Source organism: Vanellus vanellus (genome assembly GCF_965231255.1).
Source record: "Vanellus vanellus genome assembly, chromosome: 10".
NCBI classification, from domain to species: domain Eukaryota; kingdom Metazoa; phylum Chordata; class Aves; order Charadriiformes; family Charadriidae; genus Vanellus; species Vanellus vanellus.
In genome coordinates, this window is record NC_138915.1 from 8,895,037 (window position 1) to 8,920,394 (window position 25,358).

The 25,358-nt window shown below is 46.4% G+C and overlaps 1 protein-coding gene across 1 annotated transcript; it reads right to left on the minus strand.

Moving 5' to 3' along the window:
- Positions 1 to 895: 895 nt before the first annotated feature.
- VMA21 (vacuolar ATPase assembly factor VMA21) lies at positions 896 to 4,849 on the minus strand. The gene is made up of 3 exons (XM_082488347.1): positions 4,735 to 4,849; positions 2,765 to 2,874; positions 896 to 1,190 (listed from the first exon to the last, which is right to left on the minus strand). Exons 1-3 carry the CDS (start codon positions 4,788 to 4,790, stop codon positions 1,048 to 1,050), a joined length of 309 nt encoding a protein of 102 aa, XP_082344473.1. The 5' UTR covers positions 4,791 to 4,849; the 3' UTR covers positions 896 to 1,047.
- Between the last annotated feature and the right edge of the window lie 20,509 nt (positions 4,850 to 25,358).

Sequence of the window (25,358 nt, forward strand, 5' to 3'; positions counted from 1 at the left end):
TCATGTCTGTCCCGCTGTGCTTGTTTTTGCTAGGATAGAGTAAATTTTCTTCGTAGTAGCTAGTATGGGGCTATGTAACAGTGTTCATAATACATAAGTGTTTTTGTTATTGCTGAGCAGTGCTTACACAGAGTCAAGGCCTTTTGTGCTCCTCACACCGTCCCACCAGTGAGGGCTGGGGGTGCACAAGAAGTTGGGAGGGGACACAGCCAGGACAGCTGACCCCAACTGACCCAAGGGACATTCCATACCATGTGATGTCATGCTCAGCAATAAAAGCTGAGGGACAAAGAAGGAAGAGGTGGACATTTGGAGTGATGGCATTTGCTTCCCAAGTAACCATTACGTGTGATGGAGCCCTGCTTTCCTGGAGATGGCTGAACACCTGCCTGTCAATGGGAAACGGTGAATGAATTCCTTGTTTTGCTTCGCTTGCACGTGCAGCTTTTGCTGTACCTATTAAACTGTCTTTATCTCAACCCACGAGTTTTCTCACTTTTAGTCTGCCAAGTCACTCCCTCATCCCGTTGGGGGGAATGTATGAGCAGCTGCACGGTGCTTAGTTGCCAGCTGGGGTTAAACCACAACACCCATAAATTGGGAAACTATCCACAGCAAAGTGAAATCCCATCTTTTCCACTGTAGTTGGAAAGTGAGTATTGTAGCTTTTTTAACTAGCAATTTAATTACTTGAAAACTTAACGCTTGCTTCATGCCAATATTATGTTCAGAGCAAGCCAGAAAAATACTAGGAATGGCAAAAGTAGCTACAAGATTTTTTAAGAAATATATAATTATTTCATTCTAATTCCAGCTGAAGACCTCCTCAGCTCAACCTAGTAGAGCCTGGCTAAAGAACAACTTCCATCAGCATTAAAGAAAACACCGGTACACATTCAAGATGAGCACAAGTCTTATTCTAACCAGAGTTGAGGCATTTGCCTCATCTTTGTACACATGTATTATACATTTTGAAGAATGCTTTTTCTTCAGCTCACAAAAATTTAATTTACAGTCTGTAGGCATCACATGACGATGATCTTCATTCTAGTCCTGTTTGCCTTCCCGCCACTGTCGAGAACCTTCATTCCACGCTACATATACAAAGAGAGCAAGTACCACATGAACAGTAACTACAGCGACTATGGCAGCATAAAAATAGCTGTCTCTGTCGGACATTCCTAAGGTACCTGAGAAAATAAAGAAAGTAAAGAACATTAATTATTAGGAACACTGAAATGGCAAATCACAATTCTTCCTAAAGGCCAGTTATATTTACTCCTGTATCAAAAGACTGAGCTCAGAAAGATTTATCGGAAAGAATTCACCATGATAATTACAGACCTTGAAACTATTTCTGGAATAAAGCAACACTGCAATTATTCAGTACTTAAGATAAAATACCCTGGTTTTGAAGTCAACATCTTAGAGTTCTATAACATTCACTTTTTCTGTTACTATCTCCCAGTTTTCTAGCATCAAATAAACCTCAACATCCTTTTTTCATAAGTGTAACTCTCTTTGTGGGGCAGGAAAATGGGGGGAGGGGAATAATTATATAATTTATTCGCCACTAGAACGGGATAAAACAGTAGAACAACAATTAAATTTAGAGGACTTCTACCTTCCATATTCAGACCAAAACCCAGCAATTCCTCACCAATTAAGACACATGAATGCATCTCACATGAAATAAGCCTTCAGAAATCAGAAAGATCAAATACCAAAATATCATTTCTCTTCATTCATTAAAAAAAACCCAAAAACCAAAAGACAAAACCCAACCAAACAAAACCACACACTTTACACCACACCAAAAATACCATCCTTCAAACACAAACTCAATCCTATCAGTGCTTACAGATCTTGCCACTAACTGACACAGCGAAGTTAAGGGTCAGCTTGCTACACCTCAGGTATAAAAATAAAAACCAAACCCCAAAAACCCCACACATGCTAAAAAGGAAAAAAGGATCTTGAAAGTTACTTAACAAGCTTTCAGCTTCAGCCTTCGGAACTACATACAACAGTACACACCAAAGGAGACTCATCTTGGAACAACTCAGTTATATATTCACAAACTGTTCTTAAAAGCAGGAGCTTTTTCCCTCCCTCCTCCCCACTTCTGAAGGAGATCCTAATACTGCAGGAGAGAAGTAAGTTATTAAAGCCTTGCAGAATCAAGACTAGAATGCAGCTGGTTGTTAGCAGTTTGACAGAACTCCAAACAGCTAAAATCTCTGTTTTGGCTTTTTTTTTTGTTTTGTTTTTTGTTTGTTTGTTTTTCTTTTTTTTTAATTAAAAGAAAGCTCTACAAGCCACCACATTCGATATCTGAAACCAGGTATATATAACTTAACTGGTTTACACTTACAAATGCAGGTATGTTTTAAAAAACAAAAAATAAACCCAGTAAGCAACATTACTCTGTCTTGAATACACAATTAGTTTGCCACACCTGCAGGAAATACATCCCTGATGCTGCAGGGTGGTGTTCGCTACCCTTTAGGTAAGGGGAACAATGCACCTGTATACTAGATAAACCACTGGATAACAAACAGCAAATATTAGATCGCAGACCACATTGTAGGGAAGGATGCATTGACCATTTATATAATTTTCTGTACTAATTAGACATTACAAGGCCTTCAGTCTGCATAAGGAAACAAATACTCAAAACAGGAAGGAGAACAAAGATGTTATTAGAAGATTGTGCTTTTCCTCTTTTTATAATAGTAACGCTAATTGGCAGAAACAGAATTACCTTCAAATATATAAGCCTTTGATGAAAAATATAGCCCAACAGGTAATGTGATCATTAGAGCTGTGAAGAATAGAAGTGTTCTTAAAGTTGATGTTAATGAACCCTCATTTCTGAAATAAATAAGAAAAGTTACACATAGAAGAAAGTCGCAATATATATGCCTGAAACAGGACAAGAATTTGTCCCAAACAGAAGCCAATTACTTTTCAAGAATTGCATATGTATATCATTTGGAAGTGATAAAGACTTTGAGTATGGAGTTGTTGGTTGCAATAGAAAAATCACAGTATTTGAAATGATGTAATGATTTTGCCAGTCAAAGCTCACAAACAAGATTAAAAACAGTATTTAGATCTTCCCTGTTATTGCTTTGAAAGCATTAACAACATAGGGGGCTCACATTAATATGCTGATCAGTGTAATATTCCATAATTATTAAATATGTAATAATAGATACACACATATTTGTCATATGACAGTATTCTACATTAAAACTTGCCAAGTTCCCTCTTTTAAAAAAAAAAAAATACAAGCCTCGGAAAATGACAAATCCTACACAGAGGGAAGTACACAGAATGACTTTAACAGCTTAATGTTGGAAGTGAACTTCCTTTTTATTAGTTATTGTTCCTCTATTTAAAATAATTTCTCAGTTTTCACTGAGAAAATTGGAATAACTGTAGCAATAATCCAAACATGGAGCCAATACACCAAAATATTAGTAACTTTTTTTGCCTCTACACACCTAAACCTGGAAGATCTTGAGCAAGAGAATCACAATGAAGGATTATGTAATTGAAGAGGTCTCCTTGAACTTGATCTGCTAAAACAGGTTTTGTATCAACAAAACACCACATAGAGCTTGGGTTTGTGTGTGAGCTTCCACCAGTTTTCACTCGCTCTGCTTGGCCGACTACATTATTTTACGCTGAAGTAAACACGTAAGCCAAGCAATATCCTTCTGACTTTCAAGGACTACCAGATTCAATGGCACGTGTCCTTAAAGCTTTGAAACACAAACATGCATAAAAAACAAGTCACATCAGGGATACATAACTCTTAAAACGCTCAGGCACCTTCACAGCATTTTTTGCATAAAAAACTGTACAAGTTTTTGTCTAGACATATTTGTGCCATAGTATATTGCTCGAAATCACATTTTATCCTTGACATTTCTTTGGAAAAATCAAAAAAAATGAGGAAAAAAATAATCTCATCCTCTGACAGTCATCAAGAGATAGCGATGTGCAGCCACACACAGCTTTTACACTAAACTCAACAGCGCTTTTCACTGACAATGTACTGCCATACACGTAGGTAGCACATTAAGTAGCTTAAAAAAAGACATTCAGAATCTTTTCCTTTACTAAAGTTTGTCTCAAAATCTGTCGGGGTGGAAAGCATAACCCCATTCAAACTTTCCCTATAGAAATTAGAAACTATTCCCTATTTAACACCTACCGATAGAAGAGTAAGACGACCTCCAGCTTATTGGCCAAAGTTAAAAACTCCACTGTTGACAAACGCTTTTCTTATACTAACACACGCTCATCGCCTCCCTACGCAGCAAAAACACATATTCGTGGATAACCTCAGCCCCAACACGGAGCTTTTAACGGCAGACCAGCCTCCACGCTCGGGTTTCGGGGTCGCCCTGGGTTACGCAGCACGGCCAAGGGAAACCCAAGGTCTCCTCCACTCTCTCCGGTTCCCCCTGCCTCGGGCTGCCCCTCCCCCCGTCTCACCAACGGCTGCAGCCCCCCACCTTCCGCCACTGCCCCGGGCTGGCGCCACCGGGAGCACCCCGGCCCGCCGCGGCCTAGCAGACACCCCTTCTCCCGGACAGGCTGCGGCCCGCCGCCAGGCCCAGCCACCCCGCAGCGGCGCCGGTGCTTGTGCCTTCCCGCCCTCCCGTCGCCAGGCCCTTCCCCTCCTCACCTCCCCCCCCCCCCCCCCCCCCGGAGACTTACTGCCTGAAGTCGGGCACGGAGGCCGCGTTCAGCGCCGCCTCGCCGTAGCGTTCCATTGCCGCCACCGCTGACGCCCCGCGTTAACGAAGCTCCTGGTGTGCCGGAAGCCCGCCGGAGGGGGCGGGCGCATGCGCAGGGCGGCAGGGTCGCGCGCCGCCGTCTCCATAGCAACCGCGGGGCCGCGGCGGCCTAGCGGCGGCCTAGCGGCGGCCATGGCTGCCCAGCCGGGACGGAGGGCGCGGGGAGATGGCGGGCGGCGCCTGCTAGGCAGGGGTCTAGGCGGCAGCCATGGTGTCTGTTGTGCTTGGACAGTGTCGCCTCTGGGCTCACACTGCGGCCTTGAAACAGCAGCGCGGTCTGTGCCACCTGTGCGTGCTCCTCTAGGGAGATGGGAAGTGTGCGTGGCGAGACGGCAGTGGAGCACACCGGCTTGGGGATGTATTGGGTGCAGGTCAAGGCTTTCCAGCACACGGCAGTGGTCTTGGTGCCAAAAAAATAAAGATGTTACTGAGATGTTTTGATAAACTTGCTGGTGCAGAACACTAGTGAAAAAACACTGACAAGGCCTAAGGCATTTTCTAAAGGGAAACTGCAAAGTCTCTCTGTGTTGTCCTGTTAGGAGGGAGGTTTGTTCTCTTACAGGTTTCCTGCTTTCCTGGAACTAAAGTTAATCAAAATTCCTCCTCCAGCCAAAGACAAAATTTCTGGTCAAAATCCGAGAGAAACAGTCCCCGGTGTAACTAATGGGCGCTGCAAACAAGAGGCCAGGGACTCAGGCAGATTTCCCTGTTCTGTATACTGGCTGAGCACTAACCATTTCCAAGATAATGCTCTGTTTAAGCTATTAATTCACATTCCCGTTGAAGCTAGTCTGCTTAAATACTCGCCAAAGTATGGACCTGAACCCAGCTTTTCAACAAGACCGGAGTGTTAACGATCTCTGGGCTATGCAATCAGCCTCATTTGCAAGGGGATTAATTGTTTATACTCAATGAACAGCTCTAGCAGGAATGCAAAGCATTGCAACTTCAAACATTAGCTCTGGAAAATGTTTAATTGAACGTTGCCATTTAATTGAATCTCATATACCACAGCAACAACATATTTGCCCCTTTTATGGTAAAACCATGTCGCTATCTTGCCACTCAGCCATGCCAAGTCTTAATTGTGTGAGTCACTGACTCCACACACGACTCTTTCCTCATGTTTTCCTGCAGCGCGCAGACATCCAGCGTTTCTGCAGCCCAGTGCTGTGGCCTCTGCCCTGCTCCTTGTTGCAGTGCCACACAGCACATGGCACGGCACATGGGCTCTTCTTTCTCTCACGGGCCAGCACAGCATCCTGCTACCTATGACTCTGGAAGGGAAGAAATGTGAGAAAGGGTTGTTTTCCTTGCTGGCAGTAAGATCAGGAAATAAGCACTTCGTTCTTGGTAACTCCTGCCGTGAGCTTGCCTCTCAGAGCTTACTCAGGGTGAATTTTCCCTGTCTGGGCTACAGGCAATGGACACGACGCTGCACCAGCAGCTACAGTGGGTACAGGTGGGAGAGAAGGAGCAACGGTGTCTGCAGCGCTGATTTTGTCCCCTCTGATTGTGAATAGTGAGGCCTTCTATTATGTTTTCTCCAGTAAATGTGAGAAAGAGGGTGAATTTTGTTAGAAGCATTTTTTTTTTTCCAGCAATGAACGTAGCTCAGCTGGTGGCTCCCTCCTGTTTGTTAAGATGCAGCACAGTTATTCAGTTCTTACAGAGGAACGCCTGGCTCTCGTGGTCACACTTTCACTATAAACCAACCGATTTTATGCTCTTTTAAAACATGACAGCCCTCCTCTCATTTGATTCCATTGCTGCCTGAGCCAGCAAGAGAGACAATTTGCATGAGGGGCTGCTGTGGACCAGGGGCTGCCCTGTAGTCCATACCCAGTTGGATGGGGATGGAAGGAGGGTTTGCTGTGTAACATGAGCTTAAAACTGCAAACTAGTTCTTAAAAACATTTAATTAAACTCTTGTTAGCCACTTACAAAATCCAGCCCAAATGTGTGAGCAGGTTTTGTTTATTCTTATTTGTTCACTTAGTGAACAAAAATAATTTGGAAAAAAAATCCATGCATAGTTAAGATATAAATCAGATGACCGAAAAATATGAATGTAGGTGCAGTGAACATTTAATCACTAGATACATGATGTTCTTTCCACTTTGGTTTTGACTTTCCTGTTTCTTTCCCCAGTAGGAAAAGCAATGACATAAGACAGTTTAGTAACAAAACAACAAACCAAGGAAACATAAAAGTGGAATAAGTCTCACATCATATAAACTTACCATGAAGATGCATATCAATCATTAGAAAGTAGCAAATCACTCAAGGCTTAACAGCCCAAGTCATTAATTTTTAATATAAAATTACTTCATACCTCATCACACTGATGCTCTCATCTACTAGACTAATAACAATTTTGCTGAATGATTTCCTGCATGTTTAACTGCTTTTCCTTCATAAGCACATAAGGGAAATAAAAAACTATTAAAAAATTTCACAACTGTGAGAAGAAAGATTTTTATTTGCATTTTCGTGTCAGTTATTTTAAAAAGATCTGGAGCATACAAAGTCTTGTCAGTTTGCTTCAGGTTTTATATGTCAAGTATTCTGAAGTTTCAGGCAGACCACAGACCTGTCTTACCTTTTGGTTTATAGAACAAATATAAAATTTGCCCTCAAGCAGAAACTGTGCTGCAAGCACAAGAAGCTGCCAATTTACCTGAGACCAAAGATCTGCTATTCTAAGACATTTTCCTGAAAAACAATCGCCAGGGGATGCTTGAAGAACATGGAAAATAAAGCCCGTACAGAGCAATTCCTTTCCTGGGATGCTGTCCCAGCGGCGAACTCTATGGAGAGAACTGCCGGCTGGTGAAGGGATTCCTGTTTGTCCAGCAAGTGGAGTGAGAAAGCCTATTAGTCTGGTAATTCTGGCCACGCACCTCCAAGTGCTTGGAGCAGTTTCTTTTTCTCCTCCTTCATTTGTGCTGCAGCCGCTTTAGCCGGTCCCGGTGAATTGCCTTGCAGCCTGGCCCGTAAGAGACTAAAGGCAACATGAAAATGCAACCTGTTGTGTAACTGCCAAACTTTGTTCATTTGGGCTCATTTGGCATAGGGGGCACATTTTGAAATTCAGGCTGAGAAGGGAGCCTGTGCGGACAGGGTGCTCTGCGGCACAGGACCGCGGAGGCCCCTGCTCTTCTGGGGGTCTGCATCTCGGCAGGGGTGCGGAGCAGCCGGGAAGGTGCCCGCTGAAGCAATACCATCTAGTGGCAGATGGAGATAAAGAATCCCCCCCAACATGTGCAGAGATGGAAAGGTGAAAACTAAAAAGATAATATTTAAAAACAAAACCACCTGCTTGTGAATATTTTTTTTTCAATGGTTGTTGCCATGGTGATGTATCAAAGAGGAAGATATGAAACAGATGATCAGAAAAAGAGCTGGAGCAGGGAAGGGCCCGTGGTTACTGGGGCCAGTACCACATCAGAAGGCCTGATCTTGCAGAAGTGCCAAGTGACATTGAGGTTCTGGCTTTTGAAATGAGATTTCCCAGCAACAAACAAGCAGCGCTGTGCAGCATCAGCCTTGAAGCTGTTAATTACTTGCTTAGAATTAGTAAGTGGTTTTGCGTGGTTAGAGCTTAGCCCCAGAGGAGATGGTGTAGGAGAAAGAGCAGCTGTGAGACAGGGCATTATTTCAAGTCATGGTTTCCCATGGTTGGGGGAAGGATGTATAACGTTTGTGACTGGATTTGCAGTGTGGAGGGACCGTTCCTATATAAGAGAGCTGGCATTTGTAGAGAGCGATGTCTTTTATTACACCATCTGATAGAGCTTGAGCAAACAAAGAGACAATTCTAGGGGCTCTCAGTCCCTTTTGCTGAATACTAAGGAGTTCTGCGCTAGAACATTGTCAGATTTTTTCCAGTGACATCAGTTGATCTAATAAAAAAATGTTAGCTCTTCCTACCAAACCCTTCCTCTTTCAGTTTCTTGATGTAGTTGGCTCCAGCAATACTACAAATATTCTCTATTTAACTGTTTTGTGAACCTCTACACCCCAGAGAGATACACGTTTCACAAAAGGTGAAATGAATGGACTGGCAAACTCTTCATGATACTCCAGGCCAAAAGCCCAACTTACCAATACAAAGCATAGAGCATGTTGCATAGTTGGCAACCAGCTTCTGTGGAAGTAGAACCAGAGTAATATTAACACTTTGGGTTAGAAAAGAAACCATTTATATGGGCATTATAGGGGTATATTCCCTGTTAGAGTCCTGCTGCTGTTATTGCACATCCCAGGATAAGTTAGAGCCCTATAAACTAATGGAGCTTAGAAGTCTCACAGTCTAATTTCCACCTTCCACTATTATTGCTGTCATTTTGCAAAGAAAACATAGAGCTACTGATGGAAGTGGCTGCCTTCCATGTGCGTTGTGAAATGTCTGGGGCACCTACATTAATAGAGTGGGAAAGGCTTCATTCCCACAGCTGATATAAGTCAACCGTTACTTACCAATTACAGGTGAGACTCTCGATACTGAAGGAAAGAGAAATCCCCTTTTTCCATCAAGGCAAATGTAATCAGTCTTACATGCTACATGCGATTAAACCAGTATGTGACATTTTATACCTCTGCCCAGACAAACAATGCTGACTATAGAGTGAATGTTCTGGATTTTTTTTGCAAGTTTGGGGGAGGGTGGGGGGTACTTTTCCAAAAAATAGTGTATGGTGGCACAAATGCACAGAAAACAGCCCCTTACCATTGTTATTTGGGTTAGCTTTGGAAAATACAACAGAGTTTTGTGAAGATGGAGAGTTATAGGGGTGACACTTCTCTTCTACAGAATGGAGAAAAAAAAAAAAAAGCCAGATAGTGCAATGCAGTGCATCAGGCAGCATGGGAAAGACCCCATGCTGGGAGCAGCAGCCTCACAGCACTGGTTTGCCATGATGGGCAAAGTGTATAAAAAGGGCTTGGAATTTGAAAACCCTCAGAAAGTTCATTAAAATCCCAGTTTTGAGCTACTGTAGCAGTAAGCTGCAAAGGGATGGGCTTATCCCTCAGGCGGGCAGGCTGGCATCCGTGTTCAACTGCAGGGGGTTGTAGGGCTGGTTTTATTTCACAGCATCAGTGCATCCAGGGTTTACCTCTGAGCTCAAGACCAGATGAAAATCTGTTCCTTGACTGTAACTTGATCACGCATGCAAAGAAATGTCACATCTAACTAATTTCACACTAGATTATCAGATAAAATTTCACAGCATTGTTTAGCTGAGACAGACCACGAACTACTTTCCACCTTTGCCAAAAGGATTTTGTCACAAGGGGGAGATTATTTTTCTGGTTAATACTAGAAATTTTCCAGGAAAAAAATCTTCAAAGGCGAAACAACTGGGCTGCTCTAAGCGCCCAGGAAAACCATAAAAACAGGAGACCTTCCTACCTTTATATCCAAACACAGAGGCATTAAACCATATGTCTAGGGTTATGTGGGGTCTTCTGCATTTATTCTGTTAGGCGTTTATCTTCCCTATCTGATTCTCTAAGGAATTTACCTGCACCTATACCAGAAAACCAAGTAGGGGTGAGGCACAGGCATGAACTCTACCTGCCCCCGTCCCCATTACATCTTTGCCAGGTTGCCCCTGGCATGGGTTTGTCCGGCGGCAGCCAGCACTCTGCAGGCACCGAGCAGGGACAGCCAGGCAGCACCGGGTCCCAGCAGGGGACACGGGAAAACACATGTTCACTTGCTGTGTTCACAGGCACCACCGGCAGGAAGACAGTGGCTAGAAAAAATACAAGCAGGCAATACCTTCTACAAGCAGAGCAGGTTTCGAGGTTGGCGTACTCATCTCTAGGCAGGGTGGGATGTGGCCAGGGCTGCAGTGCACTGGGAGCAGTAGTGGAAGAGAGGTCCATCAGTCTGAATAGCAGGGGATTGTGCGACAAACATTCAATGTGGCCCTCAACTCCACACATACAAATAGACTGGAAAAGCAGTTGTTTCCGGAGAGATCTAGAGACACATTTTATAGAGTACAGAAACATGAGTGGTTTTTATGGCTTGAATAATGTCTACTCATAAAAAGGATGTTGTTTTATGCAATGGGAACTGTAAGACTTTATGCCTACTAGCTCTGGGATGACAGCCCTTTTCCTTCAAAAGATACCCTCAGTAGCAGAATTACGGCCATGCCTTGCTTACAGGTGACTGCAGAAGAAGCAGGAAAAGTCTCGGGTGTTCAGTAAGTTCTTCAGAAGGGCTGGTGTGAAGCATTACCCTTTGGCTTTGAGACTAATATTATTAGTGAAGAATAAATGGGAAAGGGGGCTAGATTATGGCCACACCGACATGGCTTTCCGTCTGTCATAGAAGGCATTTCTGCTGCCTGGCAGTCAGGTTGGCCCGGGTGTTACGTGCCTTCTTACCCAGCACATGGGGTCAGACGACAACAGAGTGATGCCGTTTGCATTCTGTCCCCCACCATACACCTTCCAATGGGAGATTCATGGCTACCCTGGTGCTTCAGCACTGGCACCCAGGATCTAGTACCATTATTTCAGCAAAGAACTGGACCACATTTTACCTTCATCTTGCAAAGTCAGAAACAAAACAAAAAACCCCAAAGCTCCACATACTTGAAAAAGATGCTGAAAAGACTGATGGTTACAAAAGTGGCGTGGCGAACAAAAAATTGCTTCTCAGTGGTATAAGTCTGGTCCATCAGAAATGGCTGAGAATGAGAGTGAAAATATAATTGTTACCATTATTCATATTCACGAGTGCACTCTGACTGTAAACCCTTCCCCTCCCCAGATCTGTGAACCTCTCTCTCAAAGGCTGCTGTCCTTGGCAGACCTGTAATAATACAATTACATCACCTACTACTAACATTAAGTCCTTGAAAGGACAGTACAGGGGTAAAAGTATTTCCAAAGCCTATTCAGGGATGGGAATGCAAATTCTCTGTTCTGAAAAGAATCCAATTTATGAAGTACAGTCCTCATCTTGGTTAGGTCTCAAAGTCCCAAACTCCTTCAAAATGAATTAGAAACCAAAGATTTCTGGCCCAAATTAGGTCCTGGCAGACTTCTTACCATCTTTTTATAAAAAGAACTTTTTATAAACTGGCACTGTGAGCAACTGGCAACAGAGACTAGAGACCTTTAAGAAGGTCTTAGTTGGGGGTCAAACCCCAACAGATTCAGCTAAATACTTCCAGGACCCCCATTCCCATATTTGATACTAAAGAACCTGCCCAAGTCATAGAAACTTGTCCAGATGGTGGCAAAGGAGAGACTTACTTAAACTCGCATTTCTCATGTCATGGTTACATGCATGAAACAGATTTTTTTTTTTCCTTTAATAGAAGGGAATCTTCTGAGGATTTTTACCTAAAACTACTGTGTTGATGATAGATAAGTCAAAATAAAGAAACCGGAAGACATGCATGTATTTAATTGTTTGCCCCTGCTTTTTGTTGCTGCCATTGAAGATCATTGTGAAAATGTGAGATAAAGTTAGGGGCTTTGCATATTCGTCTGCAAGTGCAAAACTTAGAAGATAAGGTGGAAAGAACAGCTGCTGTACTCAAAAGTGTCCCCCCAAAGTAGTCATTGGTGCATTTGAGTAGTCAGAGTTCAAACAAATAGTATTACCAGGTGAGATCTACAAGCCAGCTACATCCAAGCTGTGTAGACAGACAAATCAGGAATAAAGATAAAAGAGGCAAAACACTTTGTTTGGCTGACCAGGTAAAGAGCATGCTTTGGGGGACAGTCTTTCTGTGGATCACTGTAGAGAAGAAAGAATTAAAACTGTCTCCACGCTCCAGAAAAAAATATCAGCAATACAGGTGTCAGCTTCTCCTAGACATCTCAGAACTGCATCTCTCCAATTCCTAAAACATTTGGCTTTGCGGTGGAAGTACCCACTCCCACGAGAAGAGAAAGAGCACCTTCAGCTGAGCTGTAGTTCTGCAGTTGCCACTCAACATTCCCCCCGGGGCAGTGGCACAGGCTGACTTCAGGTGAACCGCACGACGCTCAAGCTAAGTAGAAAGATTTGGTTTAGACAGATAGATTGATAGATACAAACACATACATACACTGTGCTTTAAACCAGAGATAAGAAAGGCAGTGCTTGGGAGTAAATAATACCATATCACAACAATTAGTGATACTACTATATGACTGCATTCTGTGGGAGGATTTTAAAACCTGTCATTTCTTTGTTAAAACAGTCCTAAAAGTGAAGGCTTTCTGATAAGCTTCACAACTTCAATTACATGAAAATTGCTTTCCCTTCTCCCTGCTCCCAAGAAGCTCTCTTATTTTCATTGCAACTGACACAAAAAATGGTCCCTGTTCATCCTGTGTCCTGGAAAGCATTGCAGAGATCCAACATGCTGGGCCATGCCCCACCACAAAATTTATAAAATTTTATTAAATTACCAGCTTTTTCCCCATCCTGTTACATGCTAAGCCATCCACCAGTATGACAGTGATGTTATTTGCATTCTCTGGTAAAACGAATGGTAATATTCTTATAGCCATACAGGATGCCAACAGCTTAGGATGAAAGCCAGACTTCCTCAATTAATAGAGTAGCTAAATTTTAAGTGAGGCTGCAGTTTCAGTTGTGTCCTTTGCATGTGGCATCTTAATTAGCTAATAAAAATCTCCAAGGTCAGCTACACTGACAGGAGTTATTTGTATGGATCCAGTACTCACCCAAAAGGTATTTGAATCCAGCCAGATCCTCAGTTTGGCTTTCAGGGGAATGAACACTGCTCAAAGGAGCCCACGAATTTAACTTACTGAGTAGCACAGTTCATGGTTTCTCCATCAAGAAGGATGGAGAGTTGCAAGTCAGGCTTCTCTCTTTGCCCATCTTTCCTGCTAGGCAAGGGGAGGAACAAGTCACCAGGAGATGCTGCAGAGTGAATCAACAATGTGTCCTCACTGCCATCCCAGGACTCTCCAGCAAAACACTTTGCTTTATCCAAAGCACAGACTCTCATGCTTTGCTCCTGGAAAAAGGCAACTGCAGCACATGCCATTCAGCAGCAGCCACTGCACACTGTGTCATCAGATATCTACAAGCATGGTTTGTTTCTATGCTTTTAAAACACCAATACGTTTGAGTTTGGTTTTTAACCACGGGAAGAATATGGAATATGAAAATCTGGAGCTTTGGAGATTTTCATATCTGGAGATATGAAAAAGATGGGAGAAAGTCACCACTTCCCCTGCACACCAGAGCCAGCGATGCTGTCCCTGGACACGTTGAAGCCTTGCACACAACTCCTCTGAGACCTCACCAGGGACATGAGTTACAGCCTTTAAATCTCACATGGGAAAACAACTGAAGCTCTCAGAGGAGTTCAGCATTTAGACTTAATTTTTGCCAATTTTCTACATAAACTGGCAAAGAAAGGACAAAACACTCCAAACCTGCTACTGGAGACCCCTTAGTAGTCACAGGGACAGATAGGGATCCTTGGAGCAGCTCCTCCAGCAGGCAAAGGGCCCTGCTCCACAGATGCCAGCGGGGTGGGATGCGGTCACAGGGAGACACGAAGGGGGCAGAGCACCCTGGTGTTGCAGAGACCAGTGTTTCCCAACCTTGGCTTTCAACATGATGATCCCTCCTTCCAAGTGAAGGCTTCTCATCACCTCTGGTCTTTTCAGCATATAGGCAAACACATCAGTGCTGCCTCTGTAATTGGTTTGCCTGTAGGGACTTGTGTGTTTTGAGAAGCTGATGAAGACCAGCAAGCCTTGGAGAACCTTGAGCTGTGGATGTCTGGGCAAGCTTCTCTTTGCTTTCCACTGTCATAACTTTCTATTACCTCATGTCTCTGCCCCATGACTCCCCTACCCATACAGGCACACGCTCCTGTTAGCTGTGTGAAAATGAGAAAACAGCCTTTCCCTCTGTCAGGTCTTTCACCAGGACAGCAAAAGTTTGCTACCCCTTCTCCTCCCTCATCCACAACAGAACCGACTTCTTCAGTAGTAGAAGTAGCCCCACAGTGGTTATCCACTTTGAAAGGTCTCTGCTCTGTCATCTCCTCATGGTAAAAATTACAGACCATAATTAAAGTTAGTAATTAATCATGTTAGAAAACATAAAATACTAAAAGGCTCACCGTGTGCTAGTTATGCTTCAAGGCTGCAGTGAATGGCACACGTGCGAGTACAACATGTACAGGACATGGAAATGTGAGCATTAGTTCTGCGGTAGCCCCAGGCTAGATGGCGGATGCTTCTGTTCCACTGACACCTGCCAATGATATGGCAATCATTTTCTAAATAAATAATATTCACATTTCATTGACTCTCCCTGCCTCATTCTCGTGGGGAGATGTTTCTCTTGCTGGGCTTTCCTTTTCTTGTTACTCTTTCTGCTGAGGTTAGTAGGAATTTGGCCTTCAACAAAATCTCATGTTAAGACATGGTAACTTGCATGCAGAGGGGGGGGGGGGGGGAAGTCTCTTTTCAGCCAATTCTTCTTCAGCTTAGAAGGTCCCATTCAAAATTAATCCGATATTTTGAAAAATGGGTAAGTATGATGTGATGGTGATTATCGGTAAACTCAATTAAGGATTAGGGTGTTCCTTTCACTGCTCTGGCAAAACTGTGATCTTTCCCCTGGGAACATTAACTAGCAAACACTTAACTCTACGTCTTAACTTTATGTGCATAGGCTCTCGCTGCCACTGATCTGTTCCTGAACATGCATAAGATAGGGCCAGCAGGTACCCTGTCAGCTGTACTTGCCCTGGAGCCAATTTTCCACTTATTTGAAGGCAATTGGTGCTTGATCCTATTACCACTCACCAGTGTCTCCAGCAAGCCTGGAGCAGAGGGACTTGGCTTGCAGTTTGACTTCCCCAGCCCTTCCCCTACATTAGACATTCAGATACCGCACACTATTAGGGTTTACTTCTTCTATAGAGGCAAATGCAAAACGCTACAGCCCAACATTGCTCATCTGTTTTCTTCCCCCCAGAGTGGCCTCACGGGGCACAAGCAACACCAAGACTTATGAGGACCTGAAGAACAAAGTACTCCTCAGAGGACCTCAGCCCTGGTCCTCAGCGAAGCCCTTTCTAAGTACTCCAGCAAAGAAAAACATACCAGAAACTTCCTCTGCTATTTGTCAGCATCTCAGAGCCTGTCGTGGTTTGGCCTCAGCCAGCAACAGAGAACCACGCAGCCACTCGCACGACTCCCACAGCCGTGGGAAAAATCAGCAGAAAAGGGCAAAACTCGTGGGTTGAAATATTATAATTTAGCAGAACAGACAAAGGGAAAAAAGAAAGAAAGGAAAACAATAACACCGGTAAAGGAATATAAGAACGCGATTACAGTACCGCCGCGAAGCGCACCGACCGGACCCGCACCGCCGCGACCCACCCCCGAGTGGCGACTGACTCCCGCTCCCCGGCTAGCTCCTTTTATAGCGGGGCATGGGTCACGTGGTATGGAATACGTGCCTCCCCTGCCGGCTCCTTGGAAATTAACCCCATCCTTGCCGGAACCAGGACAGAGCCTCATTCTGTTTAACTGCAAATCGCTACTAGCTGCAAAAGAAGTGTCCCTGAAAGACAACAAAATTTCGGGTTAGCTGGAGCTCAGAGAGACATGGTGGTGCCTGGCTGCTGTGCTTCCGGAGCCCAGCTGTGATGTCCTGTTCCTCACTTTACACAGTACCTCCACCGAGGGAGCTGTGTAAATGCTCTTGAACCTGCTTCCCGGCTCCTGGATTCCCCAGCGCCTGGAGGAGCAGGAGACCAGGGTGCATTGCACCAAACGAGGCTCAACTCAGGGGAGCGAGAAGAGACCTGGTGAAAAGAGGGGATGCTTCAAAGAGCCAGAGACAATGTGTTCAGCGCTGGGGATCTTTTCCAGCTTCCACCTGTGTAGAGTGCACTGCAAATAGACGAGTCACCTGTGCCTGGCCAAAACACCGCACACATCCCATTTGTGCTTCCCAGGCACGATTCCTGCTGGTGCCAGGGCTGCAGGACATCAGATAACAGAATCACAGAATGGTCAGGGTTGGAAGGGACCTCTGGAGATCATCCAGTCCAACACCCCTGCCAGAGCATGGTCACCTACAGCAGTTGCACAGGACAGCGTCCAGGCGGGTTTTGAATGTCTCCAGAGTGGGAGACTCCCCCACCTCTCTGGGCAGCCTGTGCCAGTGCTCTGCCACCCTCAAAGTAATGAAGTTCCTCCTCATGTGTAGATGGAACTTTCTATGTTCAAGTTTGTGCCCGTTACCTCTTGTTCTATTACTGGGCACCACTGAAAAAAGACTGTTCCCATCCCCCTGGCACCCTCCCTTTAAGTATTTATAAGCATTGATAAGTTCCCCCCTCAGACTTCTAAAAAGACTCAAGGCACAGAATAGTCAGGGTCGGAAGGGACCTCTGGAGATCATCTAGTCCAACCCCCCTGCCAGAGCAGGGTCACCTACAACAGGTTGCACAGGACAGCGTCCAGGCGGGTTTTGAATGTCTCCAGAGTGGGAGACTTCACAGCCTCTCTGGGCAGCCTGTTCCAGTGCTCCACTACCCTCAAAGTGAAGAAGGTCCTCCTCACGTTAAGATGGAACTCCCTATGTTCAAGCTTGTGCCCATTACCCCTCGTCCTATCAATGGGCACCACTGAAAAAAGACTCCTCCCATCCCTCTGGCATCCTCCCTTTAAGTATTTGAAAGCATTAATAAGATCCCCCCTCATTCTTCTTTAGACTAAAGAGACCCAAGTTCCTCAGCCTTTCCTCATATGAAAGATGTTCTAATCCCCTAATCATCTTCGTAGCCCTTTGCTGGACCCTCTCCAGCAGATCCCTGTCTTTCTTGACCTGGGGAGCCCAGAACTGGACGCAGTACTCCAGATGCAGCCTCACCAGAGTAGAGGGGGACGATGACCTCCCTCGACCTGCTGGCCACACTCTTCTTGATGCACCCCAGGATGCCATTGGCCCTCTTGGCTGCACACTGCTGGCTCATGGTCATCCTGTTGTCCACCAGGACTCCCAGGTCCCTTTCCACAGAGCAGCTCTCCAGGAGGTCAGCCCCCAACCTGTACTGATGCGTGGGGTTATTCCTCCCCAGATGCAGTACCCTACATTTACCCTTGTTGAATTTCATTAGGTTCCTCTCTGCCCAATTCTCCAGCCTGTCCAGGTCACGCTGTAAAGCGGCACATCCTTCTGGCATGTCAGCCACTCCTCCCAGTTTAGTGTCATCAGCAAACTTGCTGAGGGTACACTCTATCCCTTCATCCAGATCATCGATGAATATATTGAACAGGACTGGACCCAGTACTGACCCTTGAGGGACACCACTTGTTACTGACCTCCAACTAGACTCTGCACCACTAACCACAACCCTCTGAGCTCTATCTGTCAGCCAGTTCTCAATCCACCCCACTGTCCATTCATCTAACCCGCACTTCCTAAGCTTGCATGTGAGGATGATGTGGGAGACAGTGTCGAAAGCATTGACAAAGTCAAGGTAGACAACATCCACTGCCCTCCCCTCATCCACCCATCTAGTCACTTCATCATAGAATGCTATCAGATTAGTCAGACACGACTTCCCCTTAGCGAATCCATGTTGACTACTTCTGATAACCTTCTTTTCATCCAGGTGCTTTGAGATGATACCCAGCACAAGCTGTTCCATCATCTTTCCAGGGATGGAGGTGAGGCTGACGGGCCTGTAGTTTCCCGAGTCATCCTTCTTGCCCTTTTTGAAGGCTGGAATGACATTAGCTATCCTCCAGTCCTCAGGCACCTCACCTGTCCTCCAGGACCTTTCGAAGATGATGGAGAGCAGCCCAGCAATGACTTCCCCCAGCTCCCTCAGCACTCGAGGGTGCATCCCATCAGGCCCCATGGATTTGTGGATATCTAACTGATCTCTAACTTGCTCCTCGTCAACCAAAGGAAAGTCTTGCTCCCTCCAGACTTTCTCTGTTACCTGCAAAATCTGGGTTTCCTGAGGACTGGCCCGAACAGTGAAGACAGAAGCAAAGAATGCATTTAGCATCTCCACCTTCTCTGCATCATCTGTCACCACAGCACCTGTCTCGTTCAACAGCGGGCCCGCATTTTCCCTAGTTTTCCTTTTGTCTCCTATATACTTAAAGAAACCCTCCCTGTTGGCCTTGACATCCCTCGCCAGGTTCAATTCCAAGGCTGCCTTGGCTTTCCTTGTTTCCTCCCTGCATACCTTGACAGCATTCTTGTATTGCTCCCAAGCAGTCAGCCCCTTCTTCCACCTATTGTAAACTCCCTTATTCCACCTGAGCTTTTTCAGAAGGTCCCTGCTCAGCCATGCAGGTCTCCTTCTTCCCTTGCCTGATTTCTTTCTCTTTGGGATGCACTGATCCTGAGCTTGGAGGAAGTGACGCTTAAATAGCAGCCAGCTCTCTTGAGCCCCCTTACCCTCTAGAGCCCTCTCCAATGGGATTTCTCCAAGCAACTCCTTGAAACAATCAAAGTTAGCCCTCCTGAAGTTTAAGGTTTCAACTCGACTTGTCATTTTGTCTATACTACACTTAATCCTGAATTCTATGTTCTCATGATCGCTGCAGCCCAGTCTGCCCCCAACCTTTACATCCTCCACCAGTCCCTCTTTGTTTGTCAGTACCAGGTCCAGTAGAGCACCTTTCCTTGTAGGCTCCTCCACCAGCTAAGTCAAAAAGTTGTCATCAATGCACTGGAGGAACCTCCTGGTCTGTACATGCCTAGCTGTGTGGCCTTCCCAGCAGATATCAGGGTGGTTGAAGTCCCCCATGAGAATCAAGGCATGTGATTGTGAGGCAATTTTCACCTGTCTGTAGAAAGCCTCATCAACTACCCCATCCCGATCAGGTGGCCTGTAATAGACACCCACAACAGTGTCTTTCATATTACCCTGCCCCTTGATCCTTATCCACAAGCTCTCAACTTGCTCTTCATCTGCTCCCGGGGAGAGCTCAATACATTCCAGTTGCTCTCACACATAAAGAGCAACTACACTGCCTCGCCGGCCTAGCCCCCAGAGAGCCCCTTGCCGGCCCTTTTCGCCTCCGATCCCCTTCCCCAGTGCGGACCCACCTGCCCCGGAGCCGGTCTCCTCGGCGAGTGAGTCCCTCAGCCTTTCCTGATAAGAAAGATGCTCCCATCCCCTAATCATCTTTATCGCCCTTTGCTGGACCCCGTCCAGCAATTCCCCGTCCTTCTTGAACTGGGGACCCCAGAACTGGACACAATACTTCAAATACTCGCCGGGAAACCCTTCAGCTCCCCGCGCCACCCACCAGGGCTGGAGGCAGCCCCAGCGCCAGCACCCCCCGGTGGTCCCCCGGGCACGGCGTCTCCCTGCCGGCAGCAGCCGCGGGGCAGAGCCCCGGCCCCGGGATGCCGTCCCCGGAGGCGGCAGGGCGCGTTCCCGGTGCCCCGGGAAGGCAGCAGCCTCTAGGTGGTGCTGCTCAGCAGGGAATGAGCTCCAGCTGCCGGGGAGCGCCCCCGCCACCCACCCACCCGTCTCCGCGGTCGCCCGGGGAAGCGCAGCCGCGCTGCGCGGTCCTCCTGTTCAGCATCACTGTGCAGGTCGTGTGTCCGTCCCCGTCCCCCCTCCCCCCCCCAAAAAAAAACCAAACGAGTTTGGGGGGCCATGAAAGTCCATCCGTTCCGGCAGCCCACTGGGCAGGAAGTATAGGTGGGTCTGGGTGGGTTATTTAACTGTGTTTTACTAAAACCTCTGTTCTAGAAGCAGGCTGCAATTTTCTGATATTATTTCAGTAGAGAAGGAAACATAGCTGGGCCCTAGTCAGAGAAGTTTATTTCTGGCTGTTAAAGGGGAAAAAAAAGTGTTAGCTTAATTGCATAATATTTTATAATCCAGTATCCACTTTTCATTTACAGACTCTCTAGTCCTTTTCTGCTGTGCTGACCAGTGAACTCGCTGACGCCCGAACACAGGCTCCAACCACAGCAGCGCCCGTGAGGACCCGGCTGCGAGCAGGACCCCAAGCGTGCAGCGCACGGCTCTCCTCACACCGGGACCACAGATGCTTTGCACAGCCATTCCTGCCGCAGACCGGGGACATGCCCAGGGATGCTAACGAAAGGCTCCACACGAGCTCAGGAGCTGTTGACGCTCACATCCAATCTAGACTTTAGTACAGGTAATTACTCTGCATCTAAATTATCTCTGTGTTTTGCTGGGATACTAATTCTTTTTTTGAAGTTAATGCTATATAATGGAAATCACAGACTGAGTTCTGAAGAATCTGTCCTGTTAGTATTAGCAGTGTTTGACAGGCCAGAGTCTGACCCAAAGGCCATGAAAGCAGAAAAGACCGCTGTTGCCTTGGGTGAATATTGGCAGGTTGCTACGACCGCACCGCAGGGGAAATTTGTGCTCTGCAATAGCTGCGTGAGAGCAACCAGCGTGAAGGTGACAATTTCCCAAGACAGAACGTCTCATCTCCCCCGAGACCAGGTCAGGTGTAAACACACTTCTCTTCTGATACACAAAAGCATAATTACAGTTCCTGGAATTGCTCTGGGAAGAGCGCGGATAGCTTTCCCCTGCAAAGAAAATGAAACTTACAGGAATACCTTTTTCTTCTCCCTTTCTTCCATCAAATTATGTCCAGGAACTCCCTCGGAGATGTATTTTTTCACTCAACACATGCCACTTCAGATCAGTTGGGCTGGATCCATCCACAAAAGATGCTGAACAGTTGGTGCTTAGCCTACACGAAATGCCATCCACATCCACAAATAAGGTGTCCCTCTACTTTTCTCACCTACAGGACTTGATTCAGCTGGTATTTTCAGAGAACACAGAAGCCAGAGAAGCAACTACTGTCCCCAGCACATTTACCCAGTTTCAGTGGTTGGGTGATCATCCTAGACTGGCGAGAAATGGGCTTTTCTTCTGGGATACACCGTGAAAGTAAAGATTCACACATCTTCCTCCTAGGGGACTGCCCCCAAAAATCCAGCAATAGGCAAGCCTGGGATGGCTGCTCTCTTAGGCACTTCACTGCTGTGTTGGCTTTATGTAAGGAAATACTGTAAGGAAAAATTGCTTATAATCTCCTAGCATATCACATAACCCCCAAGCAAAACTCCAACCCACTGAAGGTTTATTCCAAGAACCAAGATTTGTCTTACAAGTATGAAGGTCTAACCACCACTCGGGATGCAGTGAGGTCCTCCCAGGCATGTCCCAAGCAGCCCTGCCAGGTGCCACGTGCACCCCAGCCCTCCTCTATAGCCACCTCCGGGACAAGAACAGAGCAAGGAGTAGCAGTGTTCGAGGGGAAGATTGCATGGATGGATGGCACGCAGTGGAAACCACTCTTGAAAATACAAAAAGCAGGATGTTTCTGCCCCATGTGTAATCCGACCAGAGCAGTGAGATAAATGAACCTTTACTTTTTTTCCTTACTATATGGTTGTTGTGAAATTTTTCATAATCACAAGTAATCAAGGTGGTGTCGTGCCTCATTCAACACGCCATGCCCCAAAATACCTTGGCTTGCCTCTCTCGCCAAAGAAGCATCATGTTCTGCAACTCAGGTTTTAATTTTGCAGCCTCATATCCCAGTTCAAGCCTGGGCTGGTTTTATGAATTCTGATTAAGTTGCAGCCTAATGTGGCAGCCTGATAGATGCAGACTGAAAGGAATGGGGGGATTTAATAGCCCTGGCCCCAGCACTGAGCTGGTAACGAAGAAGGGTTGTTATTAGTCATTTGCATAACATAAAAAGAAGATCCGGATCTGGGCTTAATAAATTCTTCCTCGTATGAAATAACACAGTTATAGCCGTTTCTACAAAAATGCCAAAGCCTTTATGTGAAGTAAGTGTTCCTTTGGAGCATAAAGTACGGTCCTACAACTTATAAAAATCACTTGTGTCGCTACATGGACTTGTTCGAAGGGCCACTCTTCAAGGGAAGGGGTGTGAATGGAAGGTTAAGCAGCACGCTCGTTCTCACATGGGGTGTGAGGCAGCACGATGAGAAGAAAAGCTAAAGTTACAGTGCAAGAACTGAACCAGGGCCACTGAGGAGAAGACACAAAGAAGCAGTGCCCTGCGTGTGGATATATGGAAAAGGCACACTGCTTTTTCTGGTTTGGTGATGTTTCGGCCCTATTTTCCCTCGAGAAACTCTAGGCCATCACCCAAGATTCAGAGATCACCATGAGCTCCGAGGTGGGTGAAACCCCCAGCCGATGGGAGGTGGGTGGCTTAGGCAGCTGGGCAGCAGCCGGCTGACCCAGCACTGTGCGATTAGTTTGGGTACCGGGCACAACTTATAGAAGGCAGATTGAAGTTCTCAAACACAACTGGTGATGCTGTGAGTGGGAAAAAGTCACTGCAGCGGTGGGGCCGGCGCAGCTGTGAGCAGCCTGACTGCGGGGAGACGGAGGTGGTGTTGCAGGAGCCTCAGCCGGCTGCTCCGTGCAGTTTCCTCTCTGGTGTTGCCCCCTTGGGAGGGCTGCAAGTGCCCCATAGCTGGGCCAGTGTCTGGCCTGGTTGGTACGCAGTGCTCTGATCCCTCCAAGCACAGCTCAGCCACAGCTCCTGCAGAGTAACAGGAGGTTGGTGGAGCGCAGGAGGTCTGGTCATGCCCTCCAGGGAACCCCAGGATGGCCATGAGTGCTAGTGTAAAGGTCTGCAGCTTTCATTCTGCTTCTCCTTGAGTGGCCCGAGGAGCTGAACCCTGTCCGGATCACAAATAGCAACTAGTTTCCCTTGAAGACAGACACACTTTTCATACTTTGAGATGTTGAGACACAGGCATCATGGTGACCCTGGAAGACTCATCGCACCACAGCAGGAGTGCTATTTCTCAGTGAACTAGCTGAGACGCCAGATGCAGCGCAAGTGCAAATTCAGTGCTCCTGGGTTAAAGTAGCCTCTGACAGGGTATGAACCACTGCAGAGCTCAGCGAGCAGTTTGAGGAAACTCACATTTCTCCCCACAGCACCCCATTGTGCCTTGTCAACATTTCTCTGAAAGGACAGAGAACAGCAAGTGCCCAGACCTCGCCTGCCCTGGTGTGGGCAGGTACCAGCACAAGCTCTTTAAACCAGCTACCATCGAGCAGCAGAACTTGGAAGAGATGAACCCTGAAAGAATGTTACCCAAAAAGTAGCATTACAAAGAGGTACCTGTGGAAGCGTACAATCCACCGCAGCGGGTCCTGGAACAGCAGGGAGGAGGGGATCAGAGGACCCAAGCAGCCAGGTGGAATCCTGCTGGCACGGCCGACCCGCGTGTCCCTCGCAGCCTCAGCCCTGCACAGTCAGCACCTCCAGCTCTGCAGGGTTTTGGTTCACAAAATCCACACGTTGTAACAGAAAGCGCACACATGGCTGCTTTTCTCGTAGTCTTGTACTCAGGAGGTGAGAGGCTGGAGCCTATGTGATACTTCTCTGTCGGGTGACTGAGAGCTCTTCAGCAGAGCTCCAGTGCAGAAGCACAGCTATGTGGGCAGCAACAGCCACCCACTCAGCTCGACTTCTGGGAGCCAGTATCTCCAGTAGAGCCCCTAAACTGGATTTCTATGATAACTCACCTCCCCAGCAGCATGCTGGCATTGCACGGGCGATAGAGAACTCATAGAAAGAAGCACCCAGAGCCAGACCCAGGAATTGGCACTTTGCGGGGCTTTGGGGACTTGCTCGGAGCAGCCAGGTAGCCCAGGGGACCTTTAGCACCTGATGCCATTCTGCAGGGCTGGCCTACAGAGGGGACAATGTTGTCAGTTACCTCGCCATTTTTAGTCCTGCTGGTCCCCAAGGGTTCCATAGGGAAAAGCTCTCCCACACCTACTTAACCACATCCTCATCCAACTTTCATCTGTTCTGTAACTGATGGGGGGGAGTAAACTCTACCTTTCCAGTGGACTTTGGCTCACACTCCAAAAATGAAATTGGATCTAAGCTTCTCCCAAATGCATCAGCCTTTGGAGCAGCCCAGACAGAGAGCGCAGTAGCAAAAACAGACCTGTGCCCATCCATTACTAACAGGATGTCTTTCTAATGAGCAGTCTATCGCAGAGTCAACGGCAGGGTACTCCATCCTAAAGGAAGGATCTGAAAGGCAGAAAAATGCACCTTTGAAGTCAAGGCTTACCTAGCAAAATATTCTTTTTTCTTAAAAACAAACAAACAAACCAACCAACCACATTTTAGTCATCAGATTCAAACCCAGGAAGATAAAACAATTCTCATCTTGCAGCCAGGGACCATGCACAAGACCTGAAAGTTAATGAGTGCTCACCACTGCAAGTAAAAAATCACTAGAATCCAATGTTGATCTGTACTCGGGCCTTAAATACATTCTAATTAAATAAAATGTAGAAATAGTGAGTATTTAGTGTTTCTGCAATGCCAATATGGAACATCATTTATGGATGTGCAGGGACATGCAGTAAAATATGTTTGGAGATTAAATTTATTGCTGATATATAGTCCTGGGTGCAGAACAAGCCTTGCATCCTTACTGCGCAGCCACCTCTTGAAGCACTGATC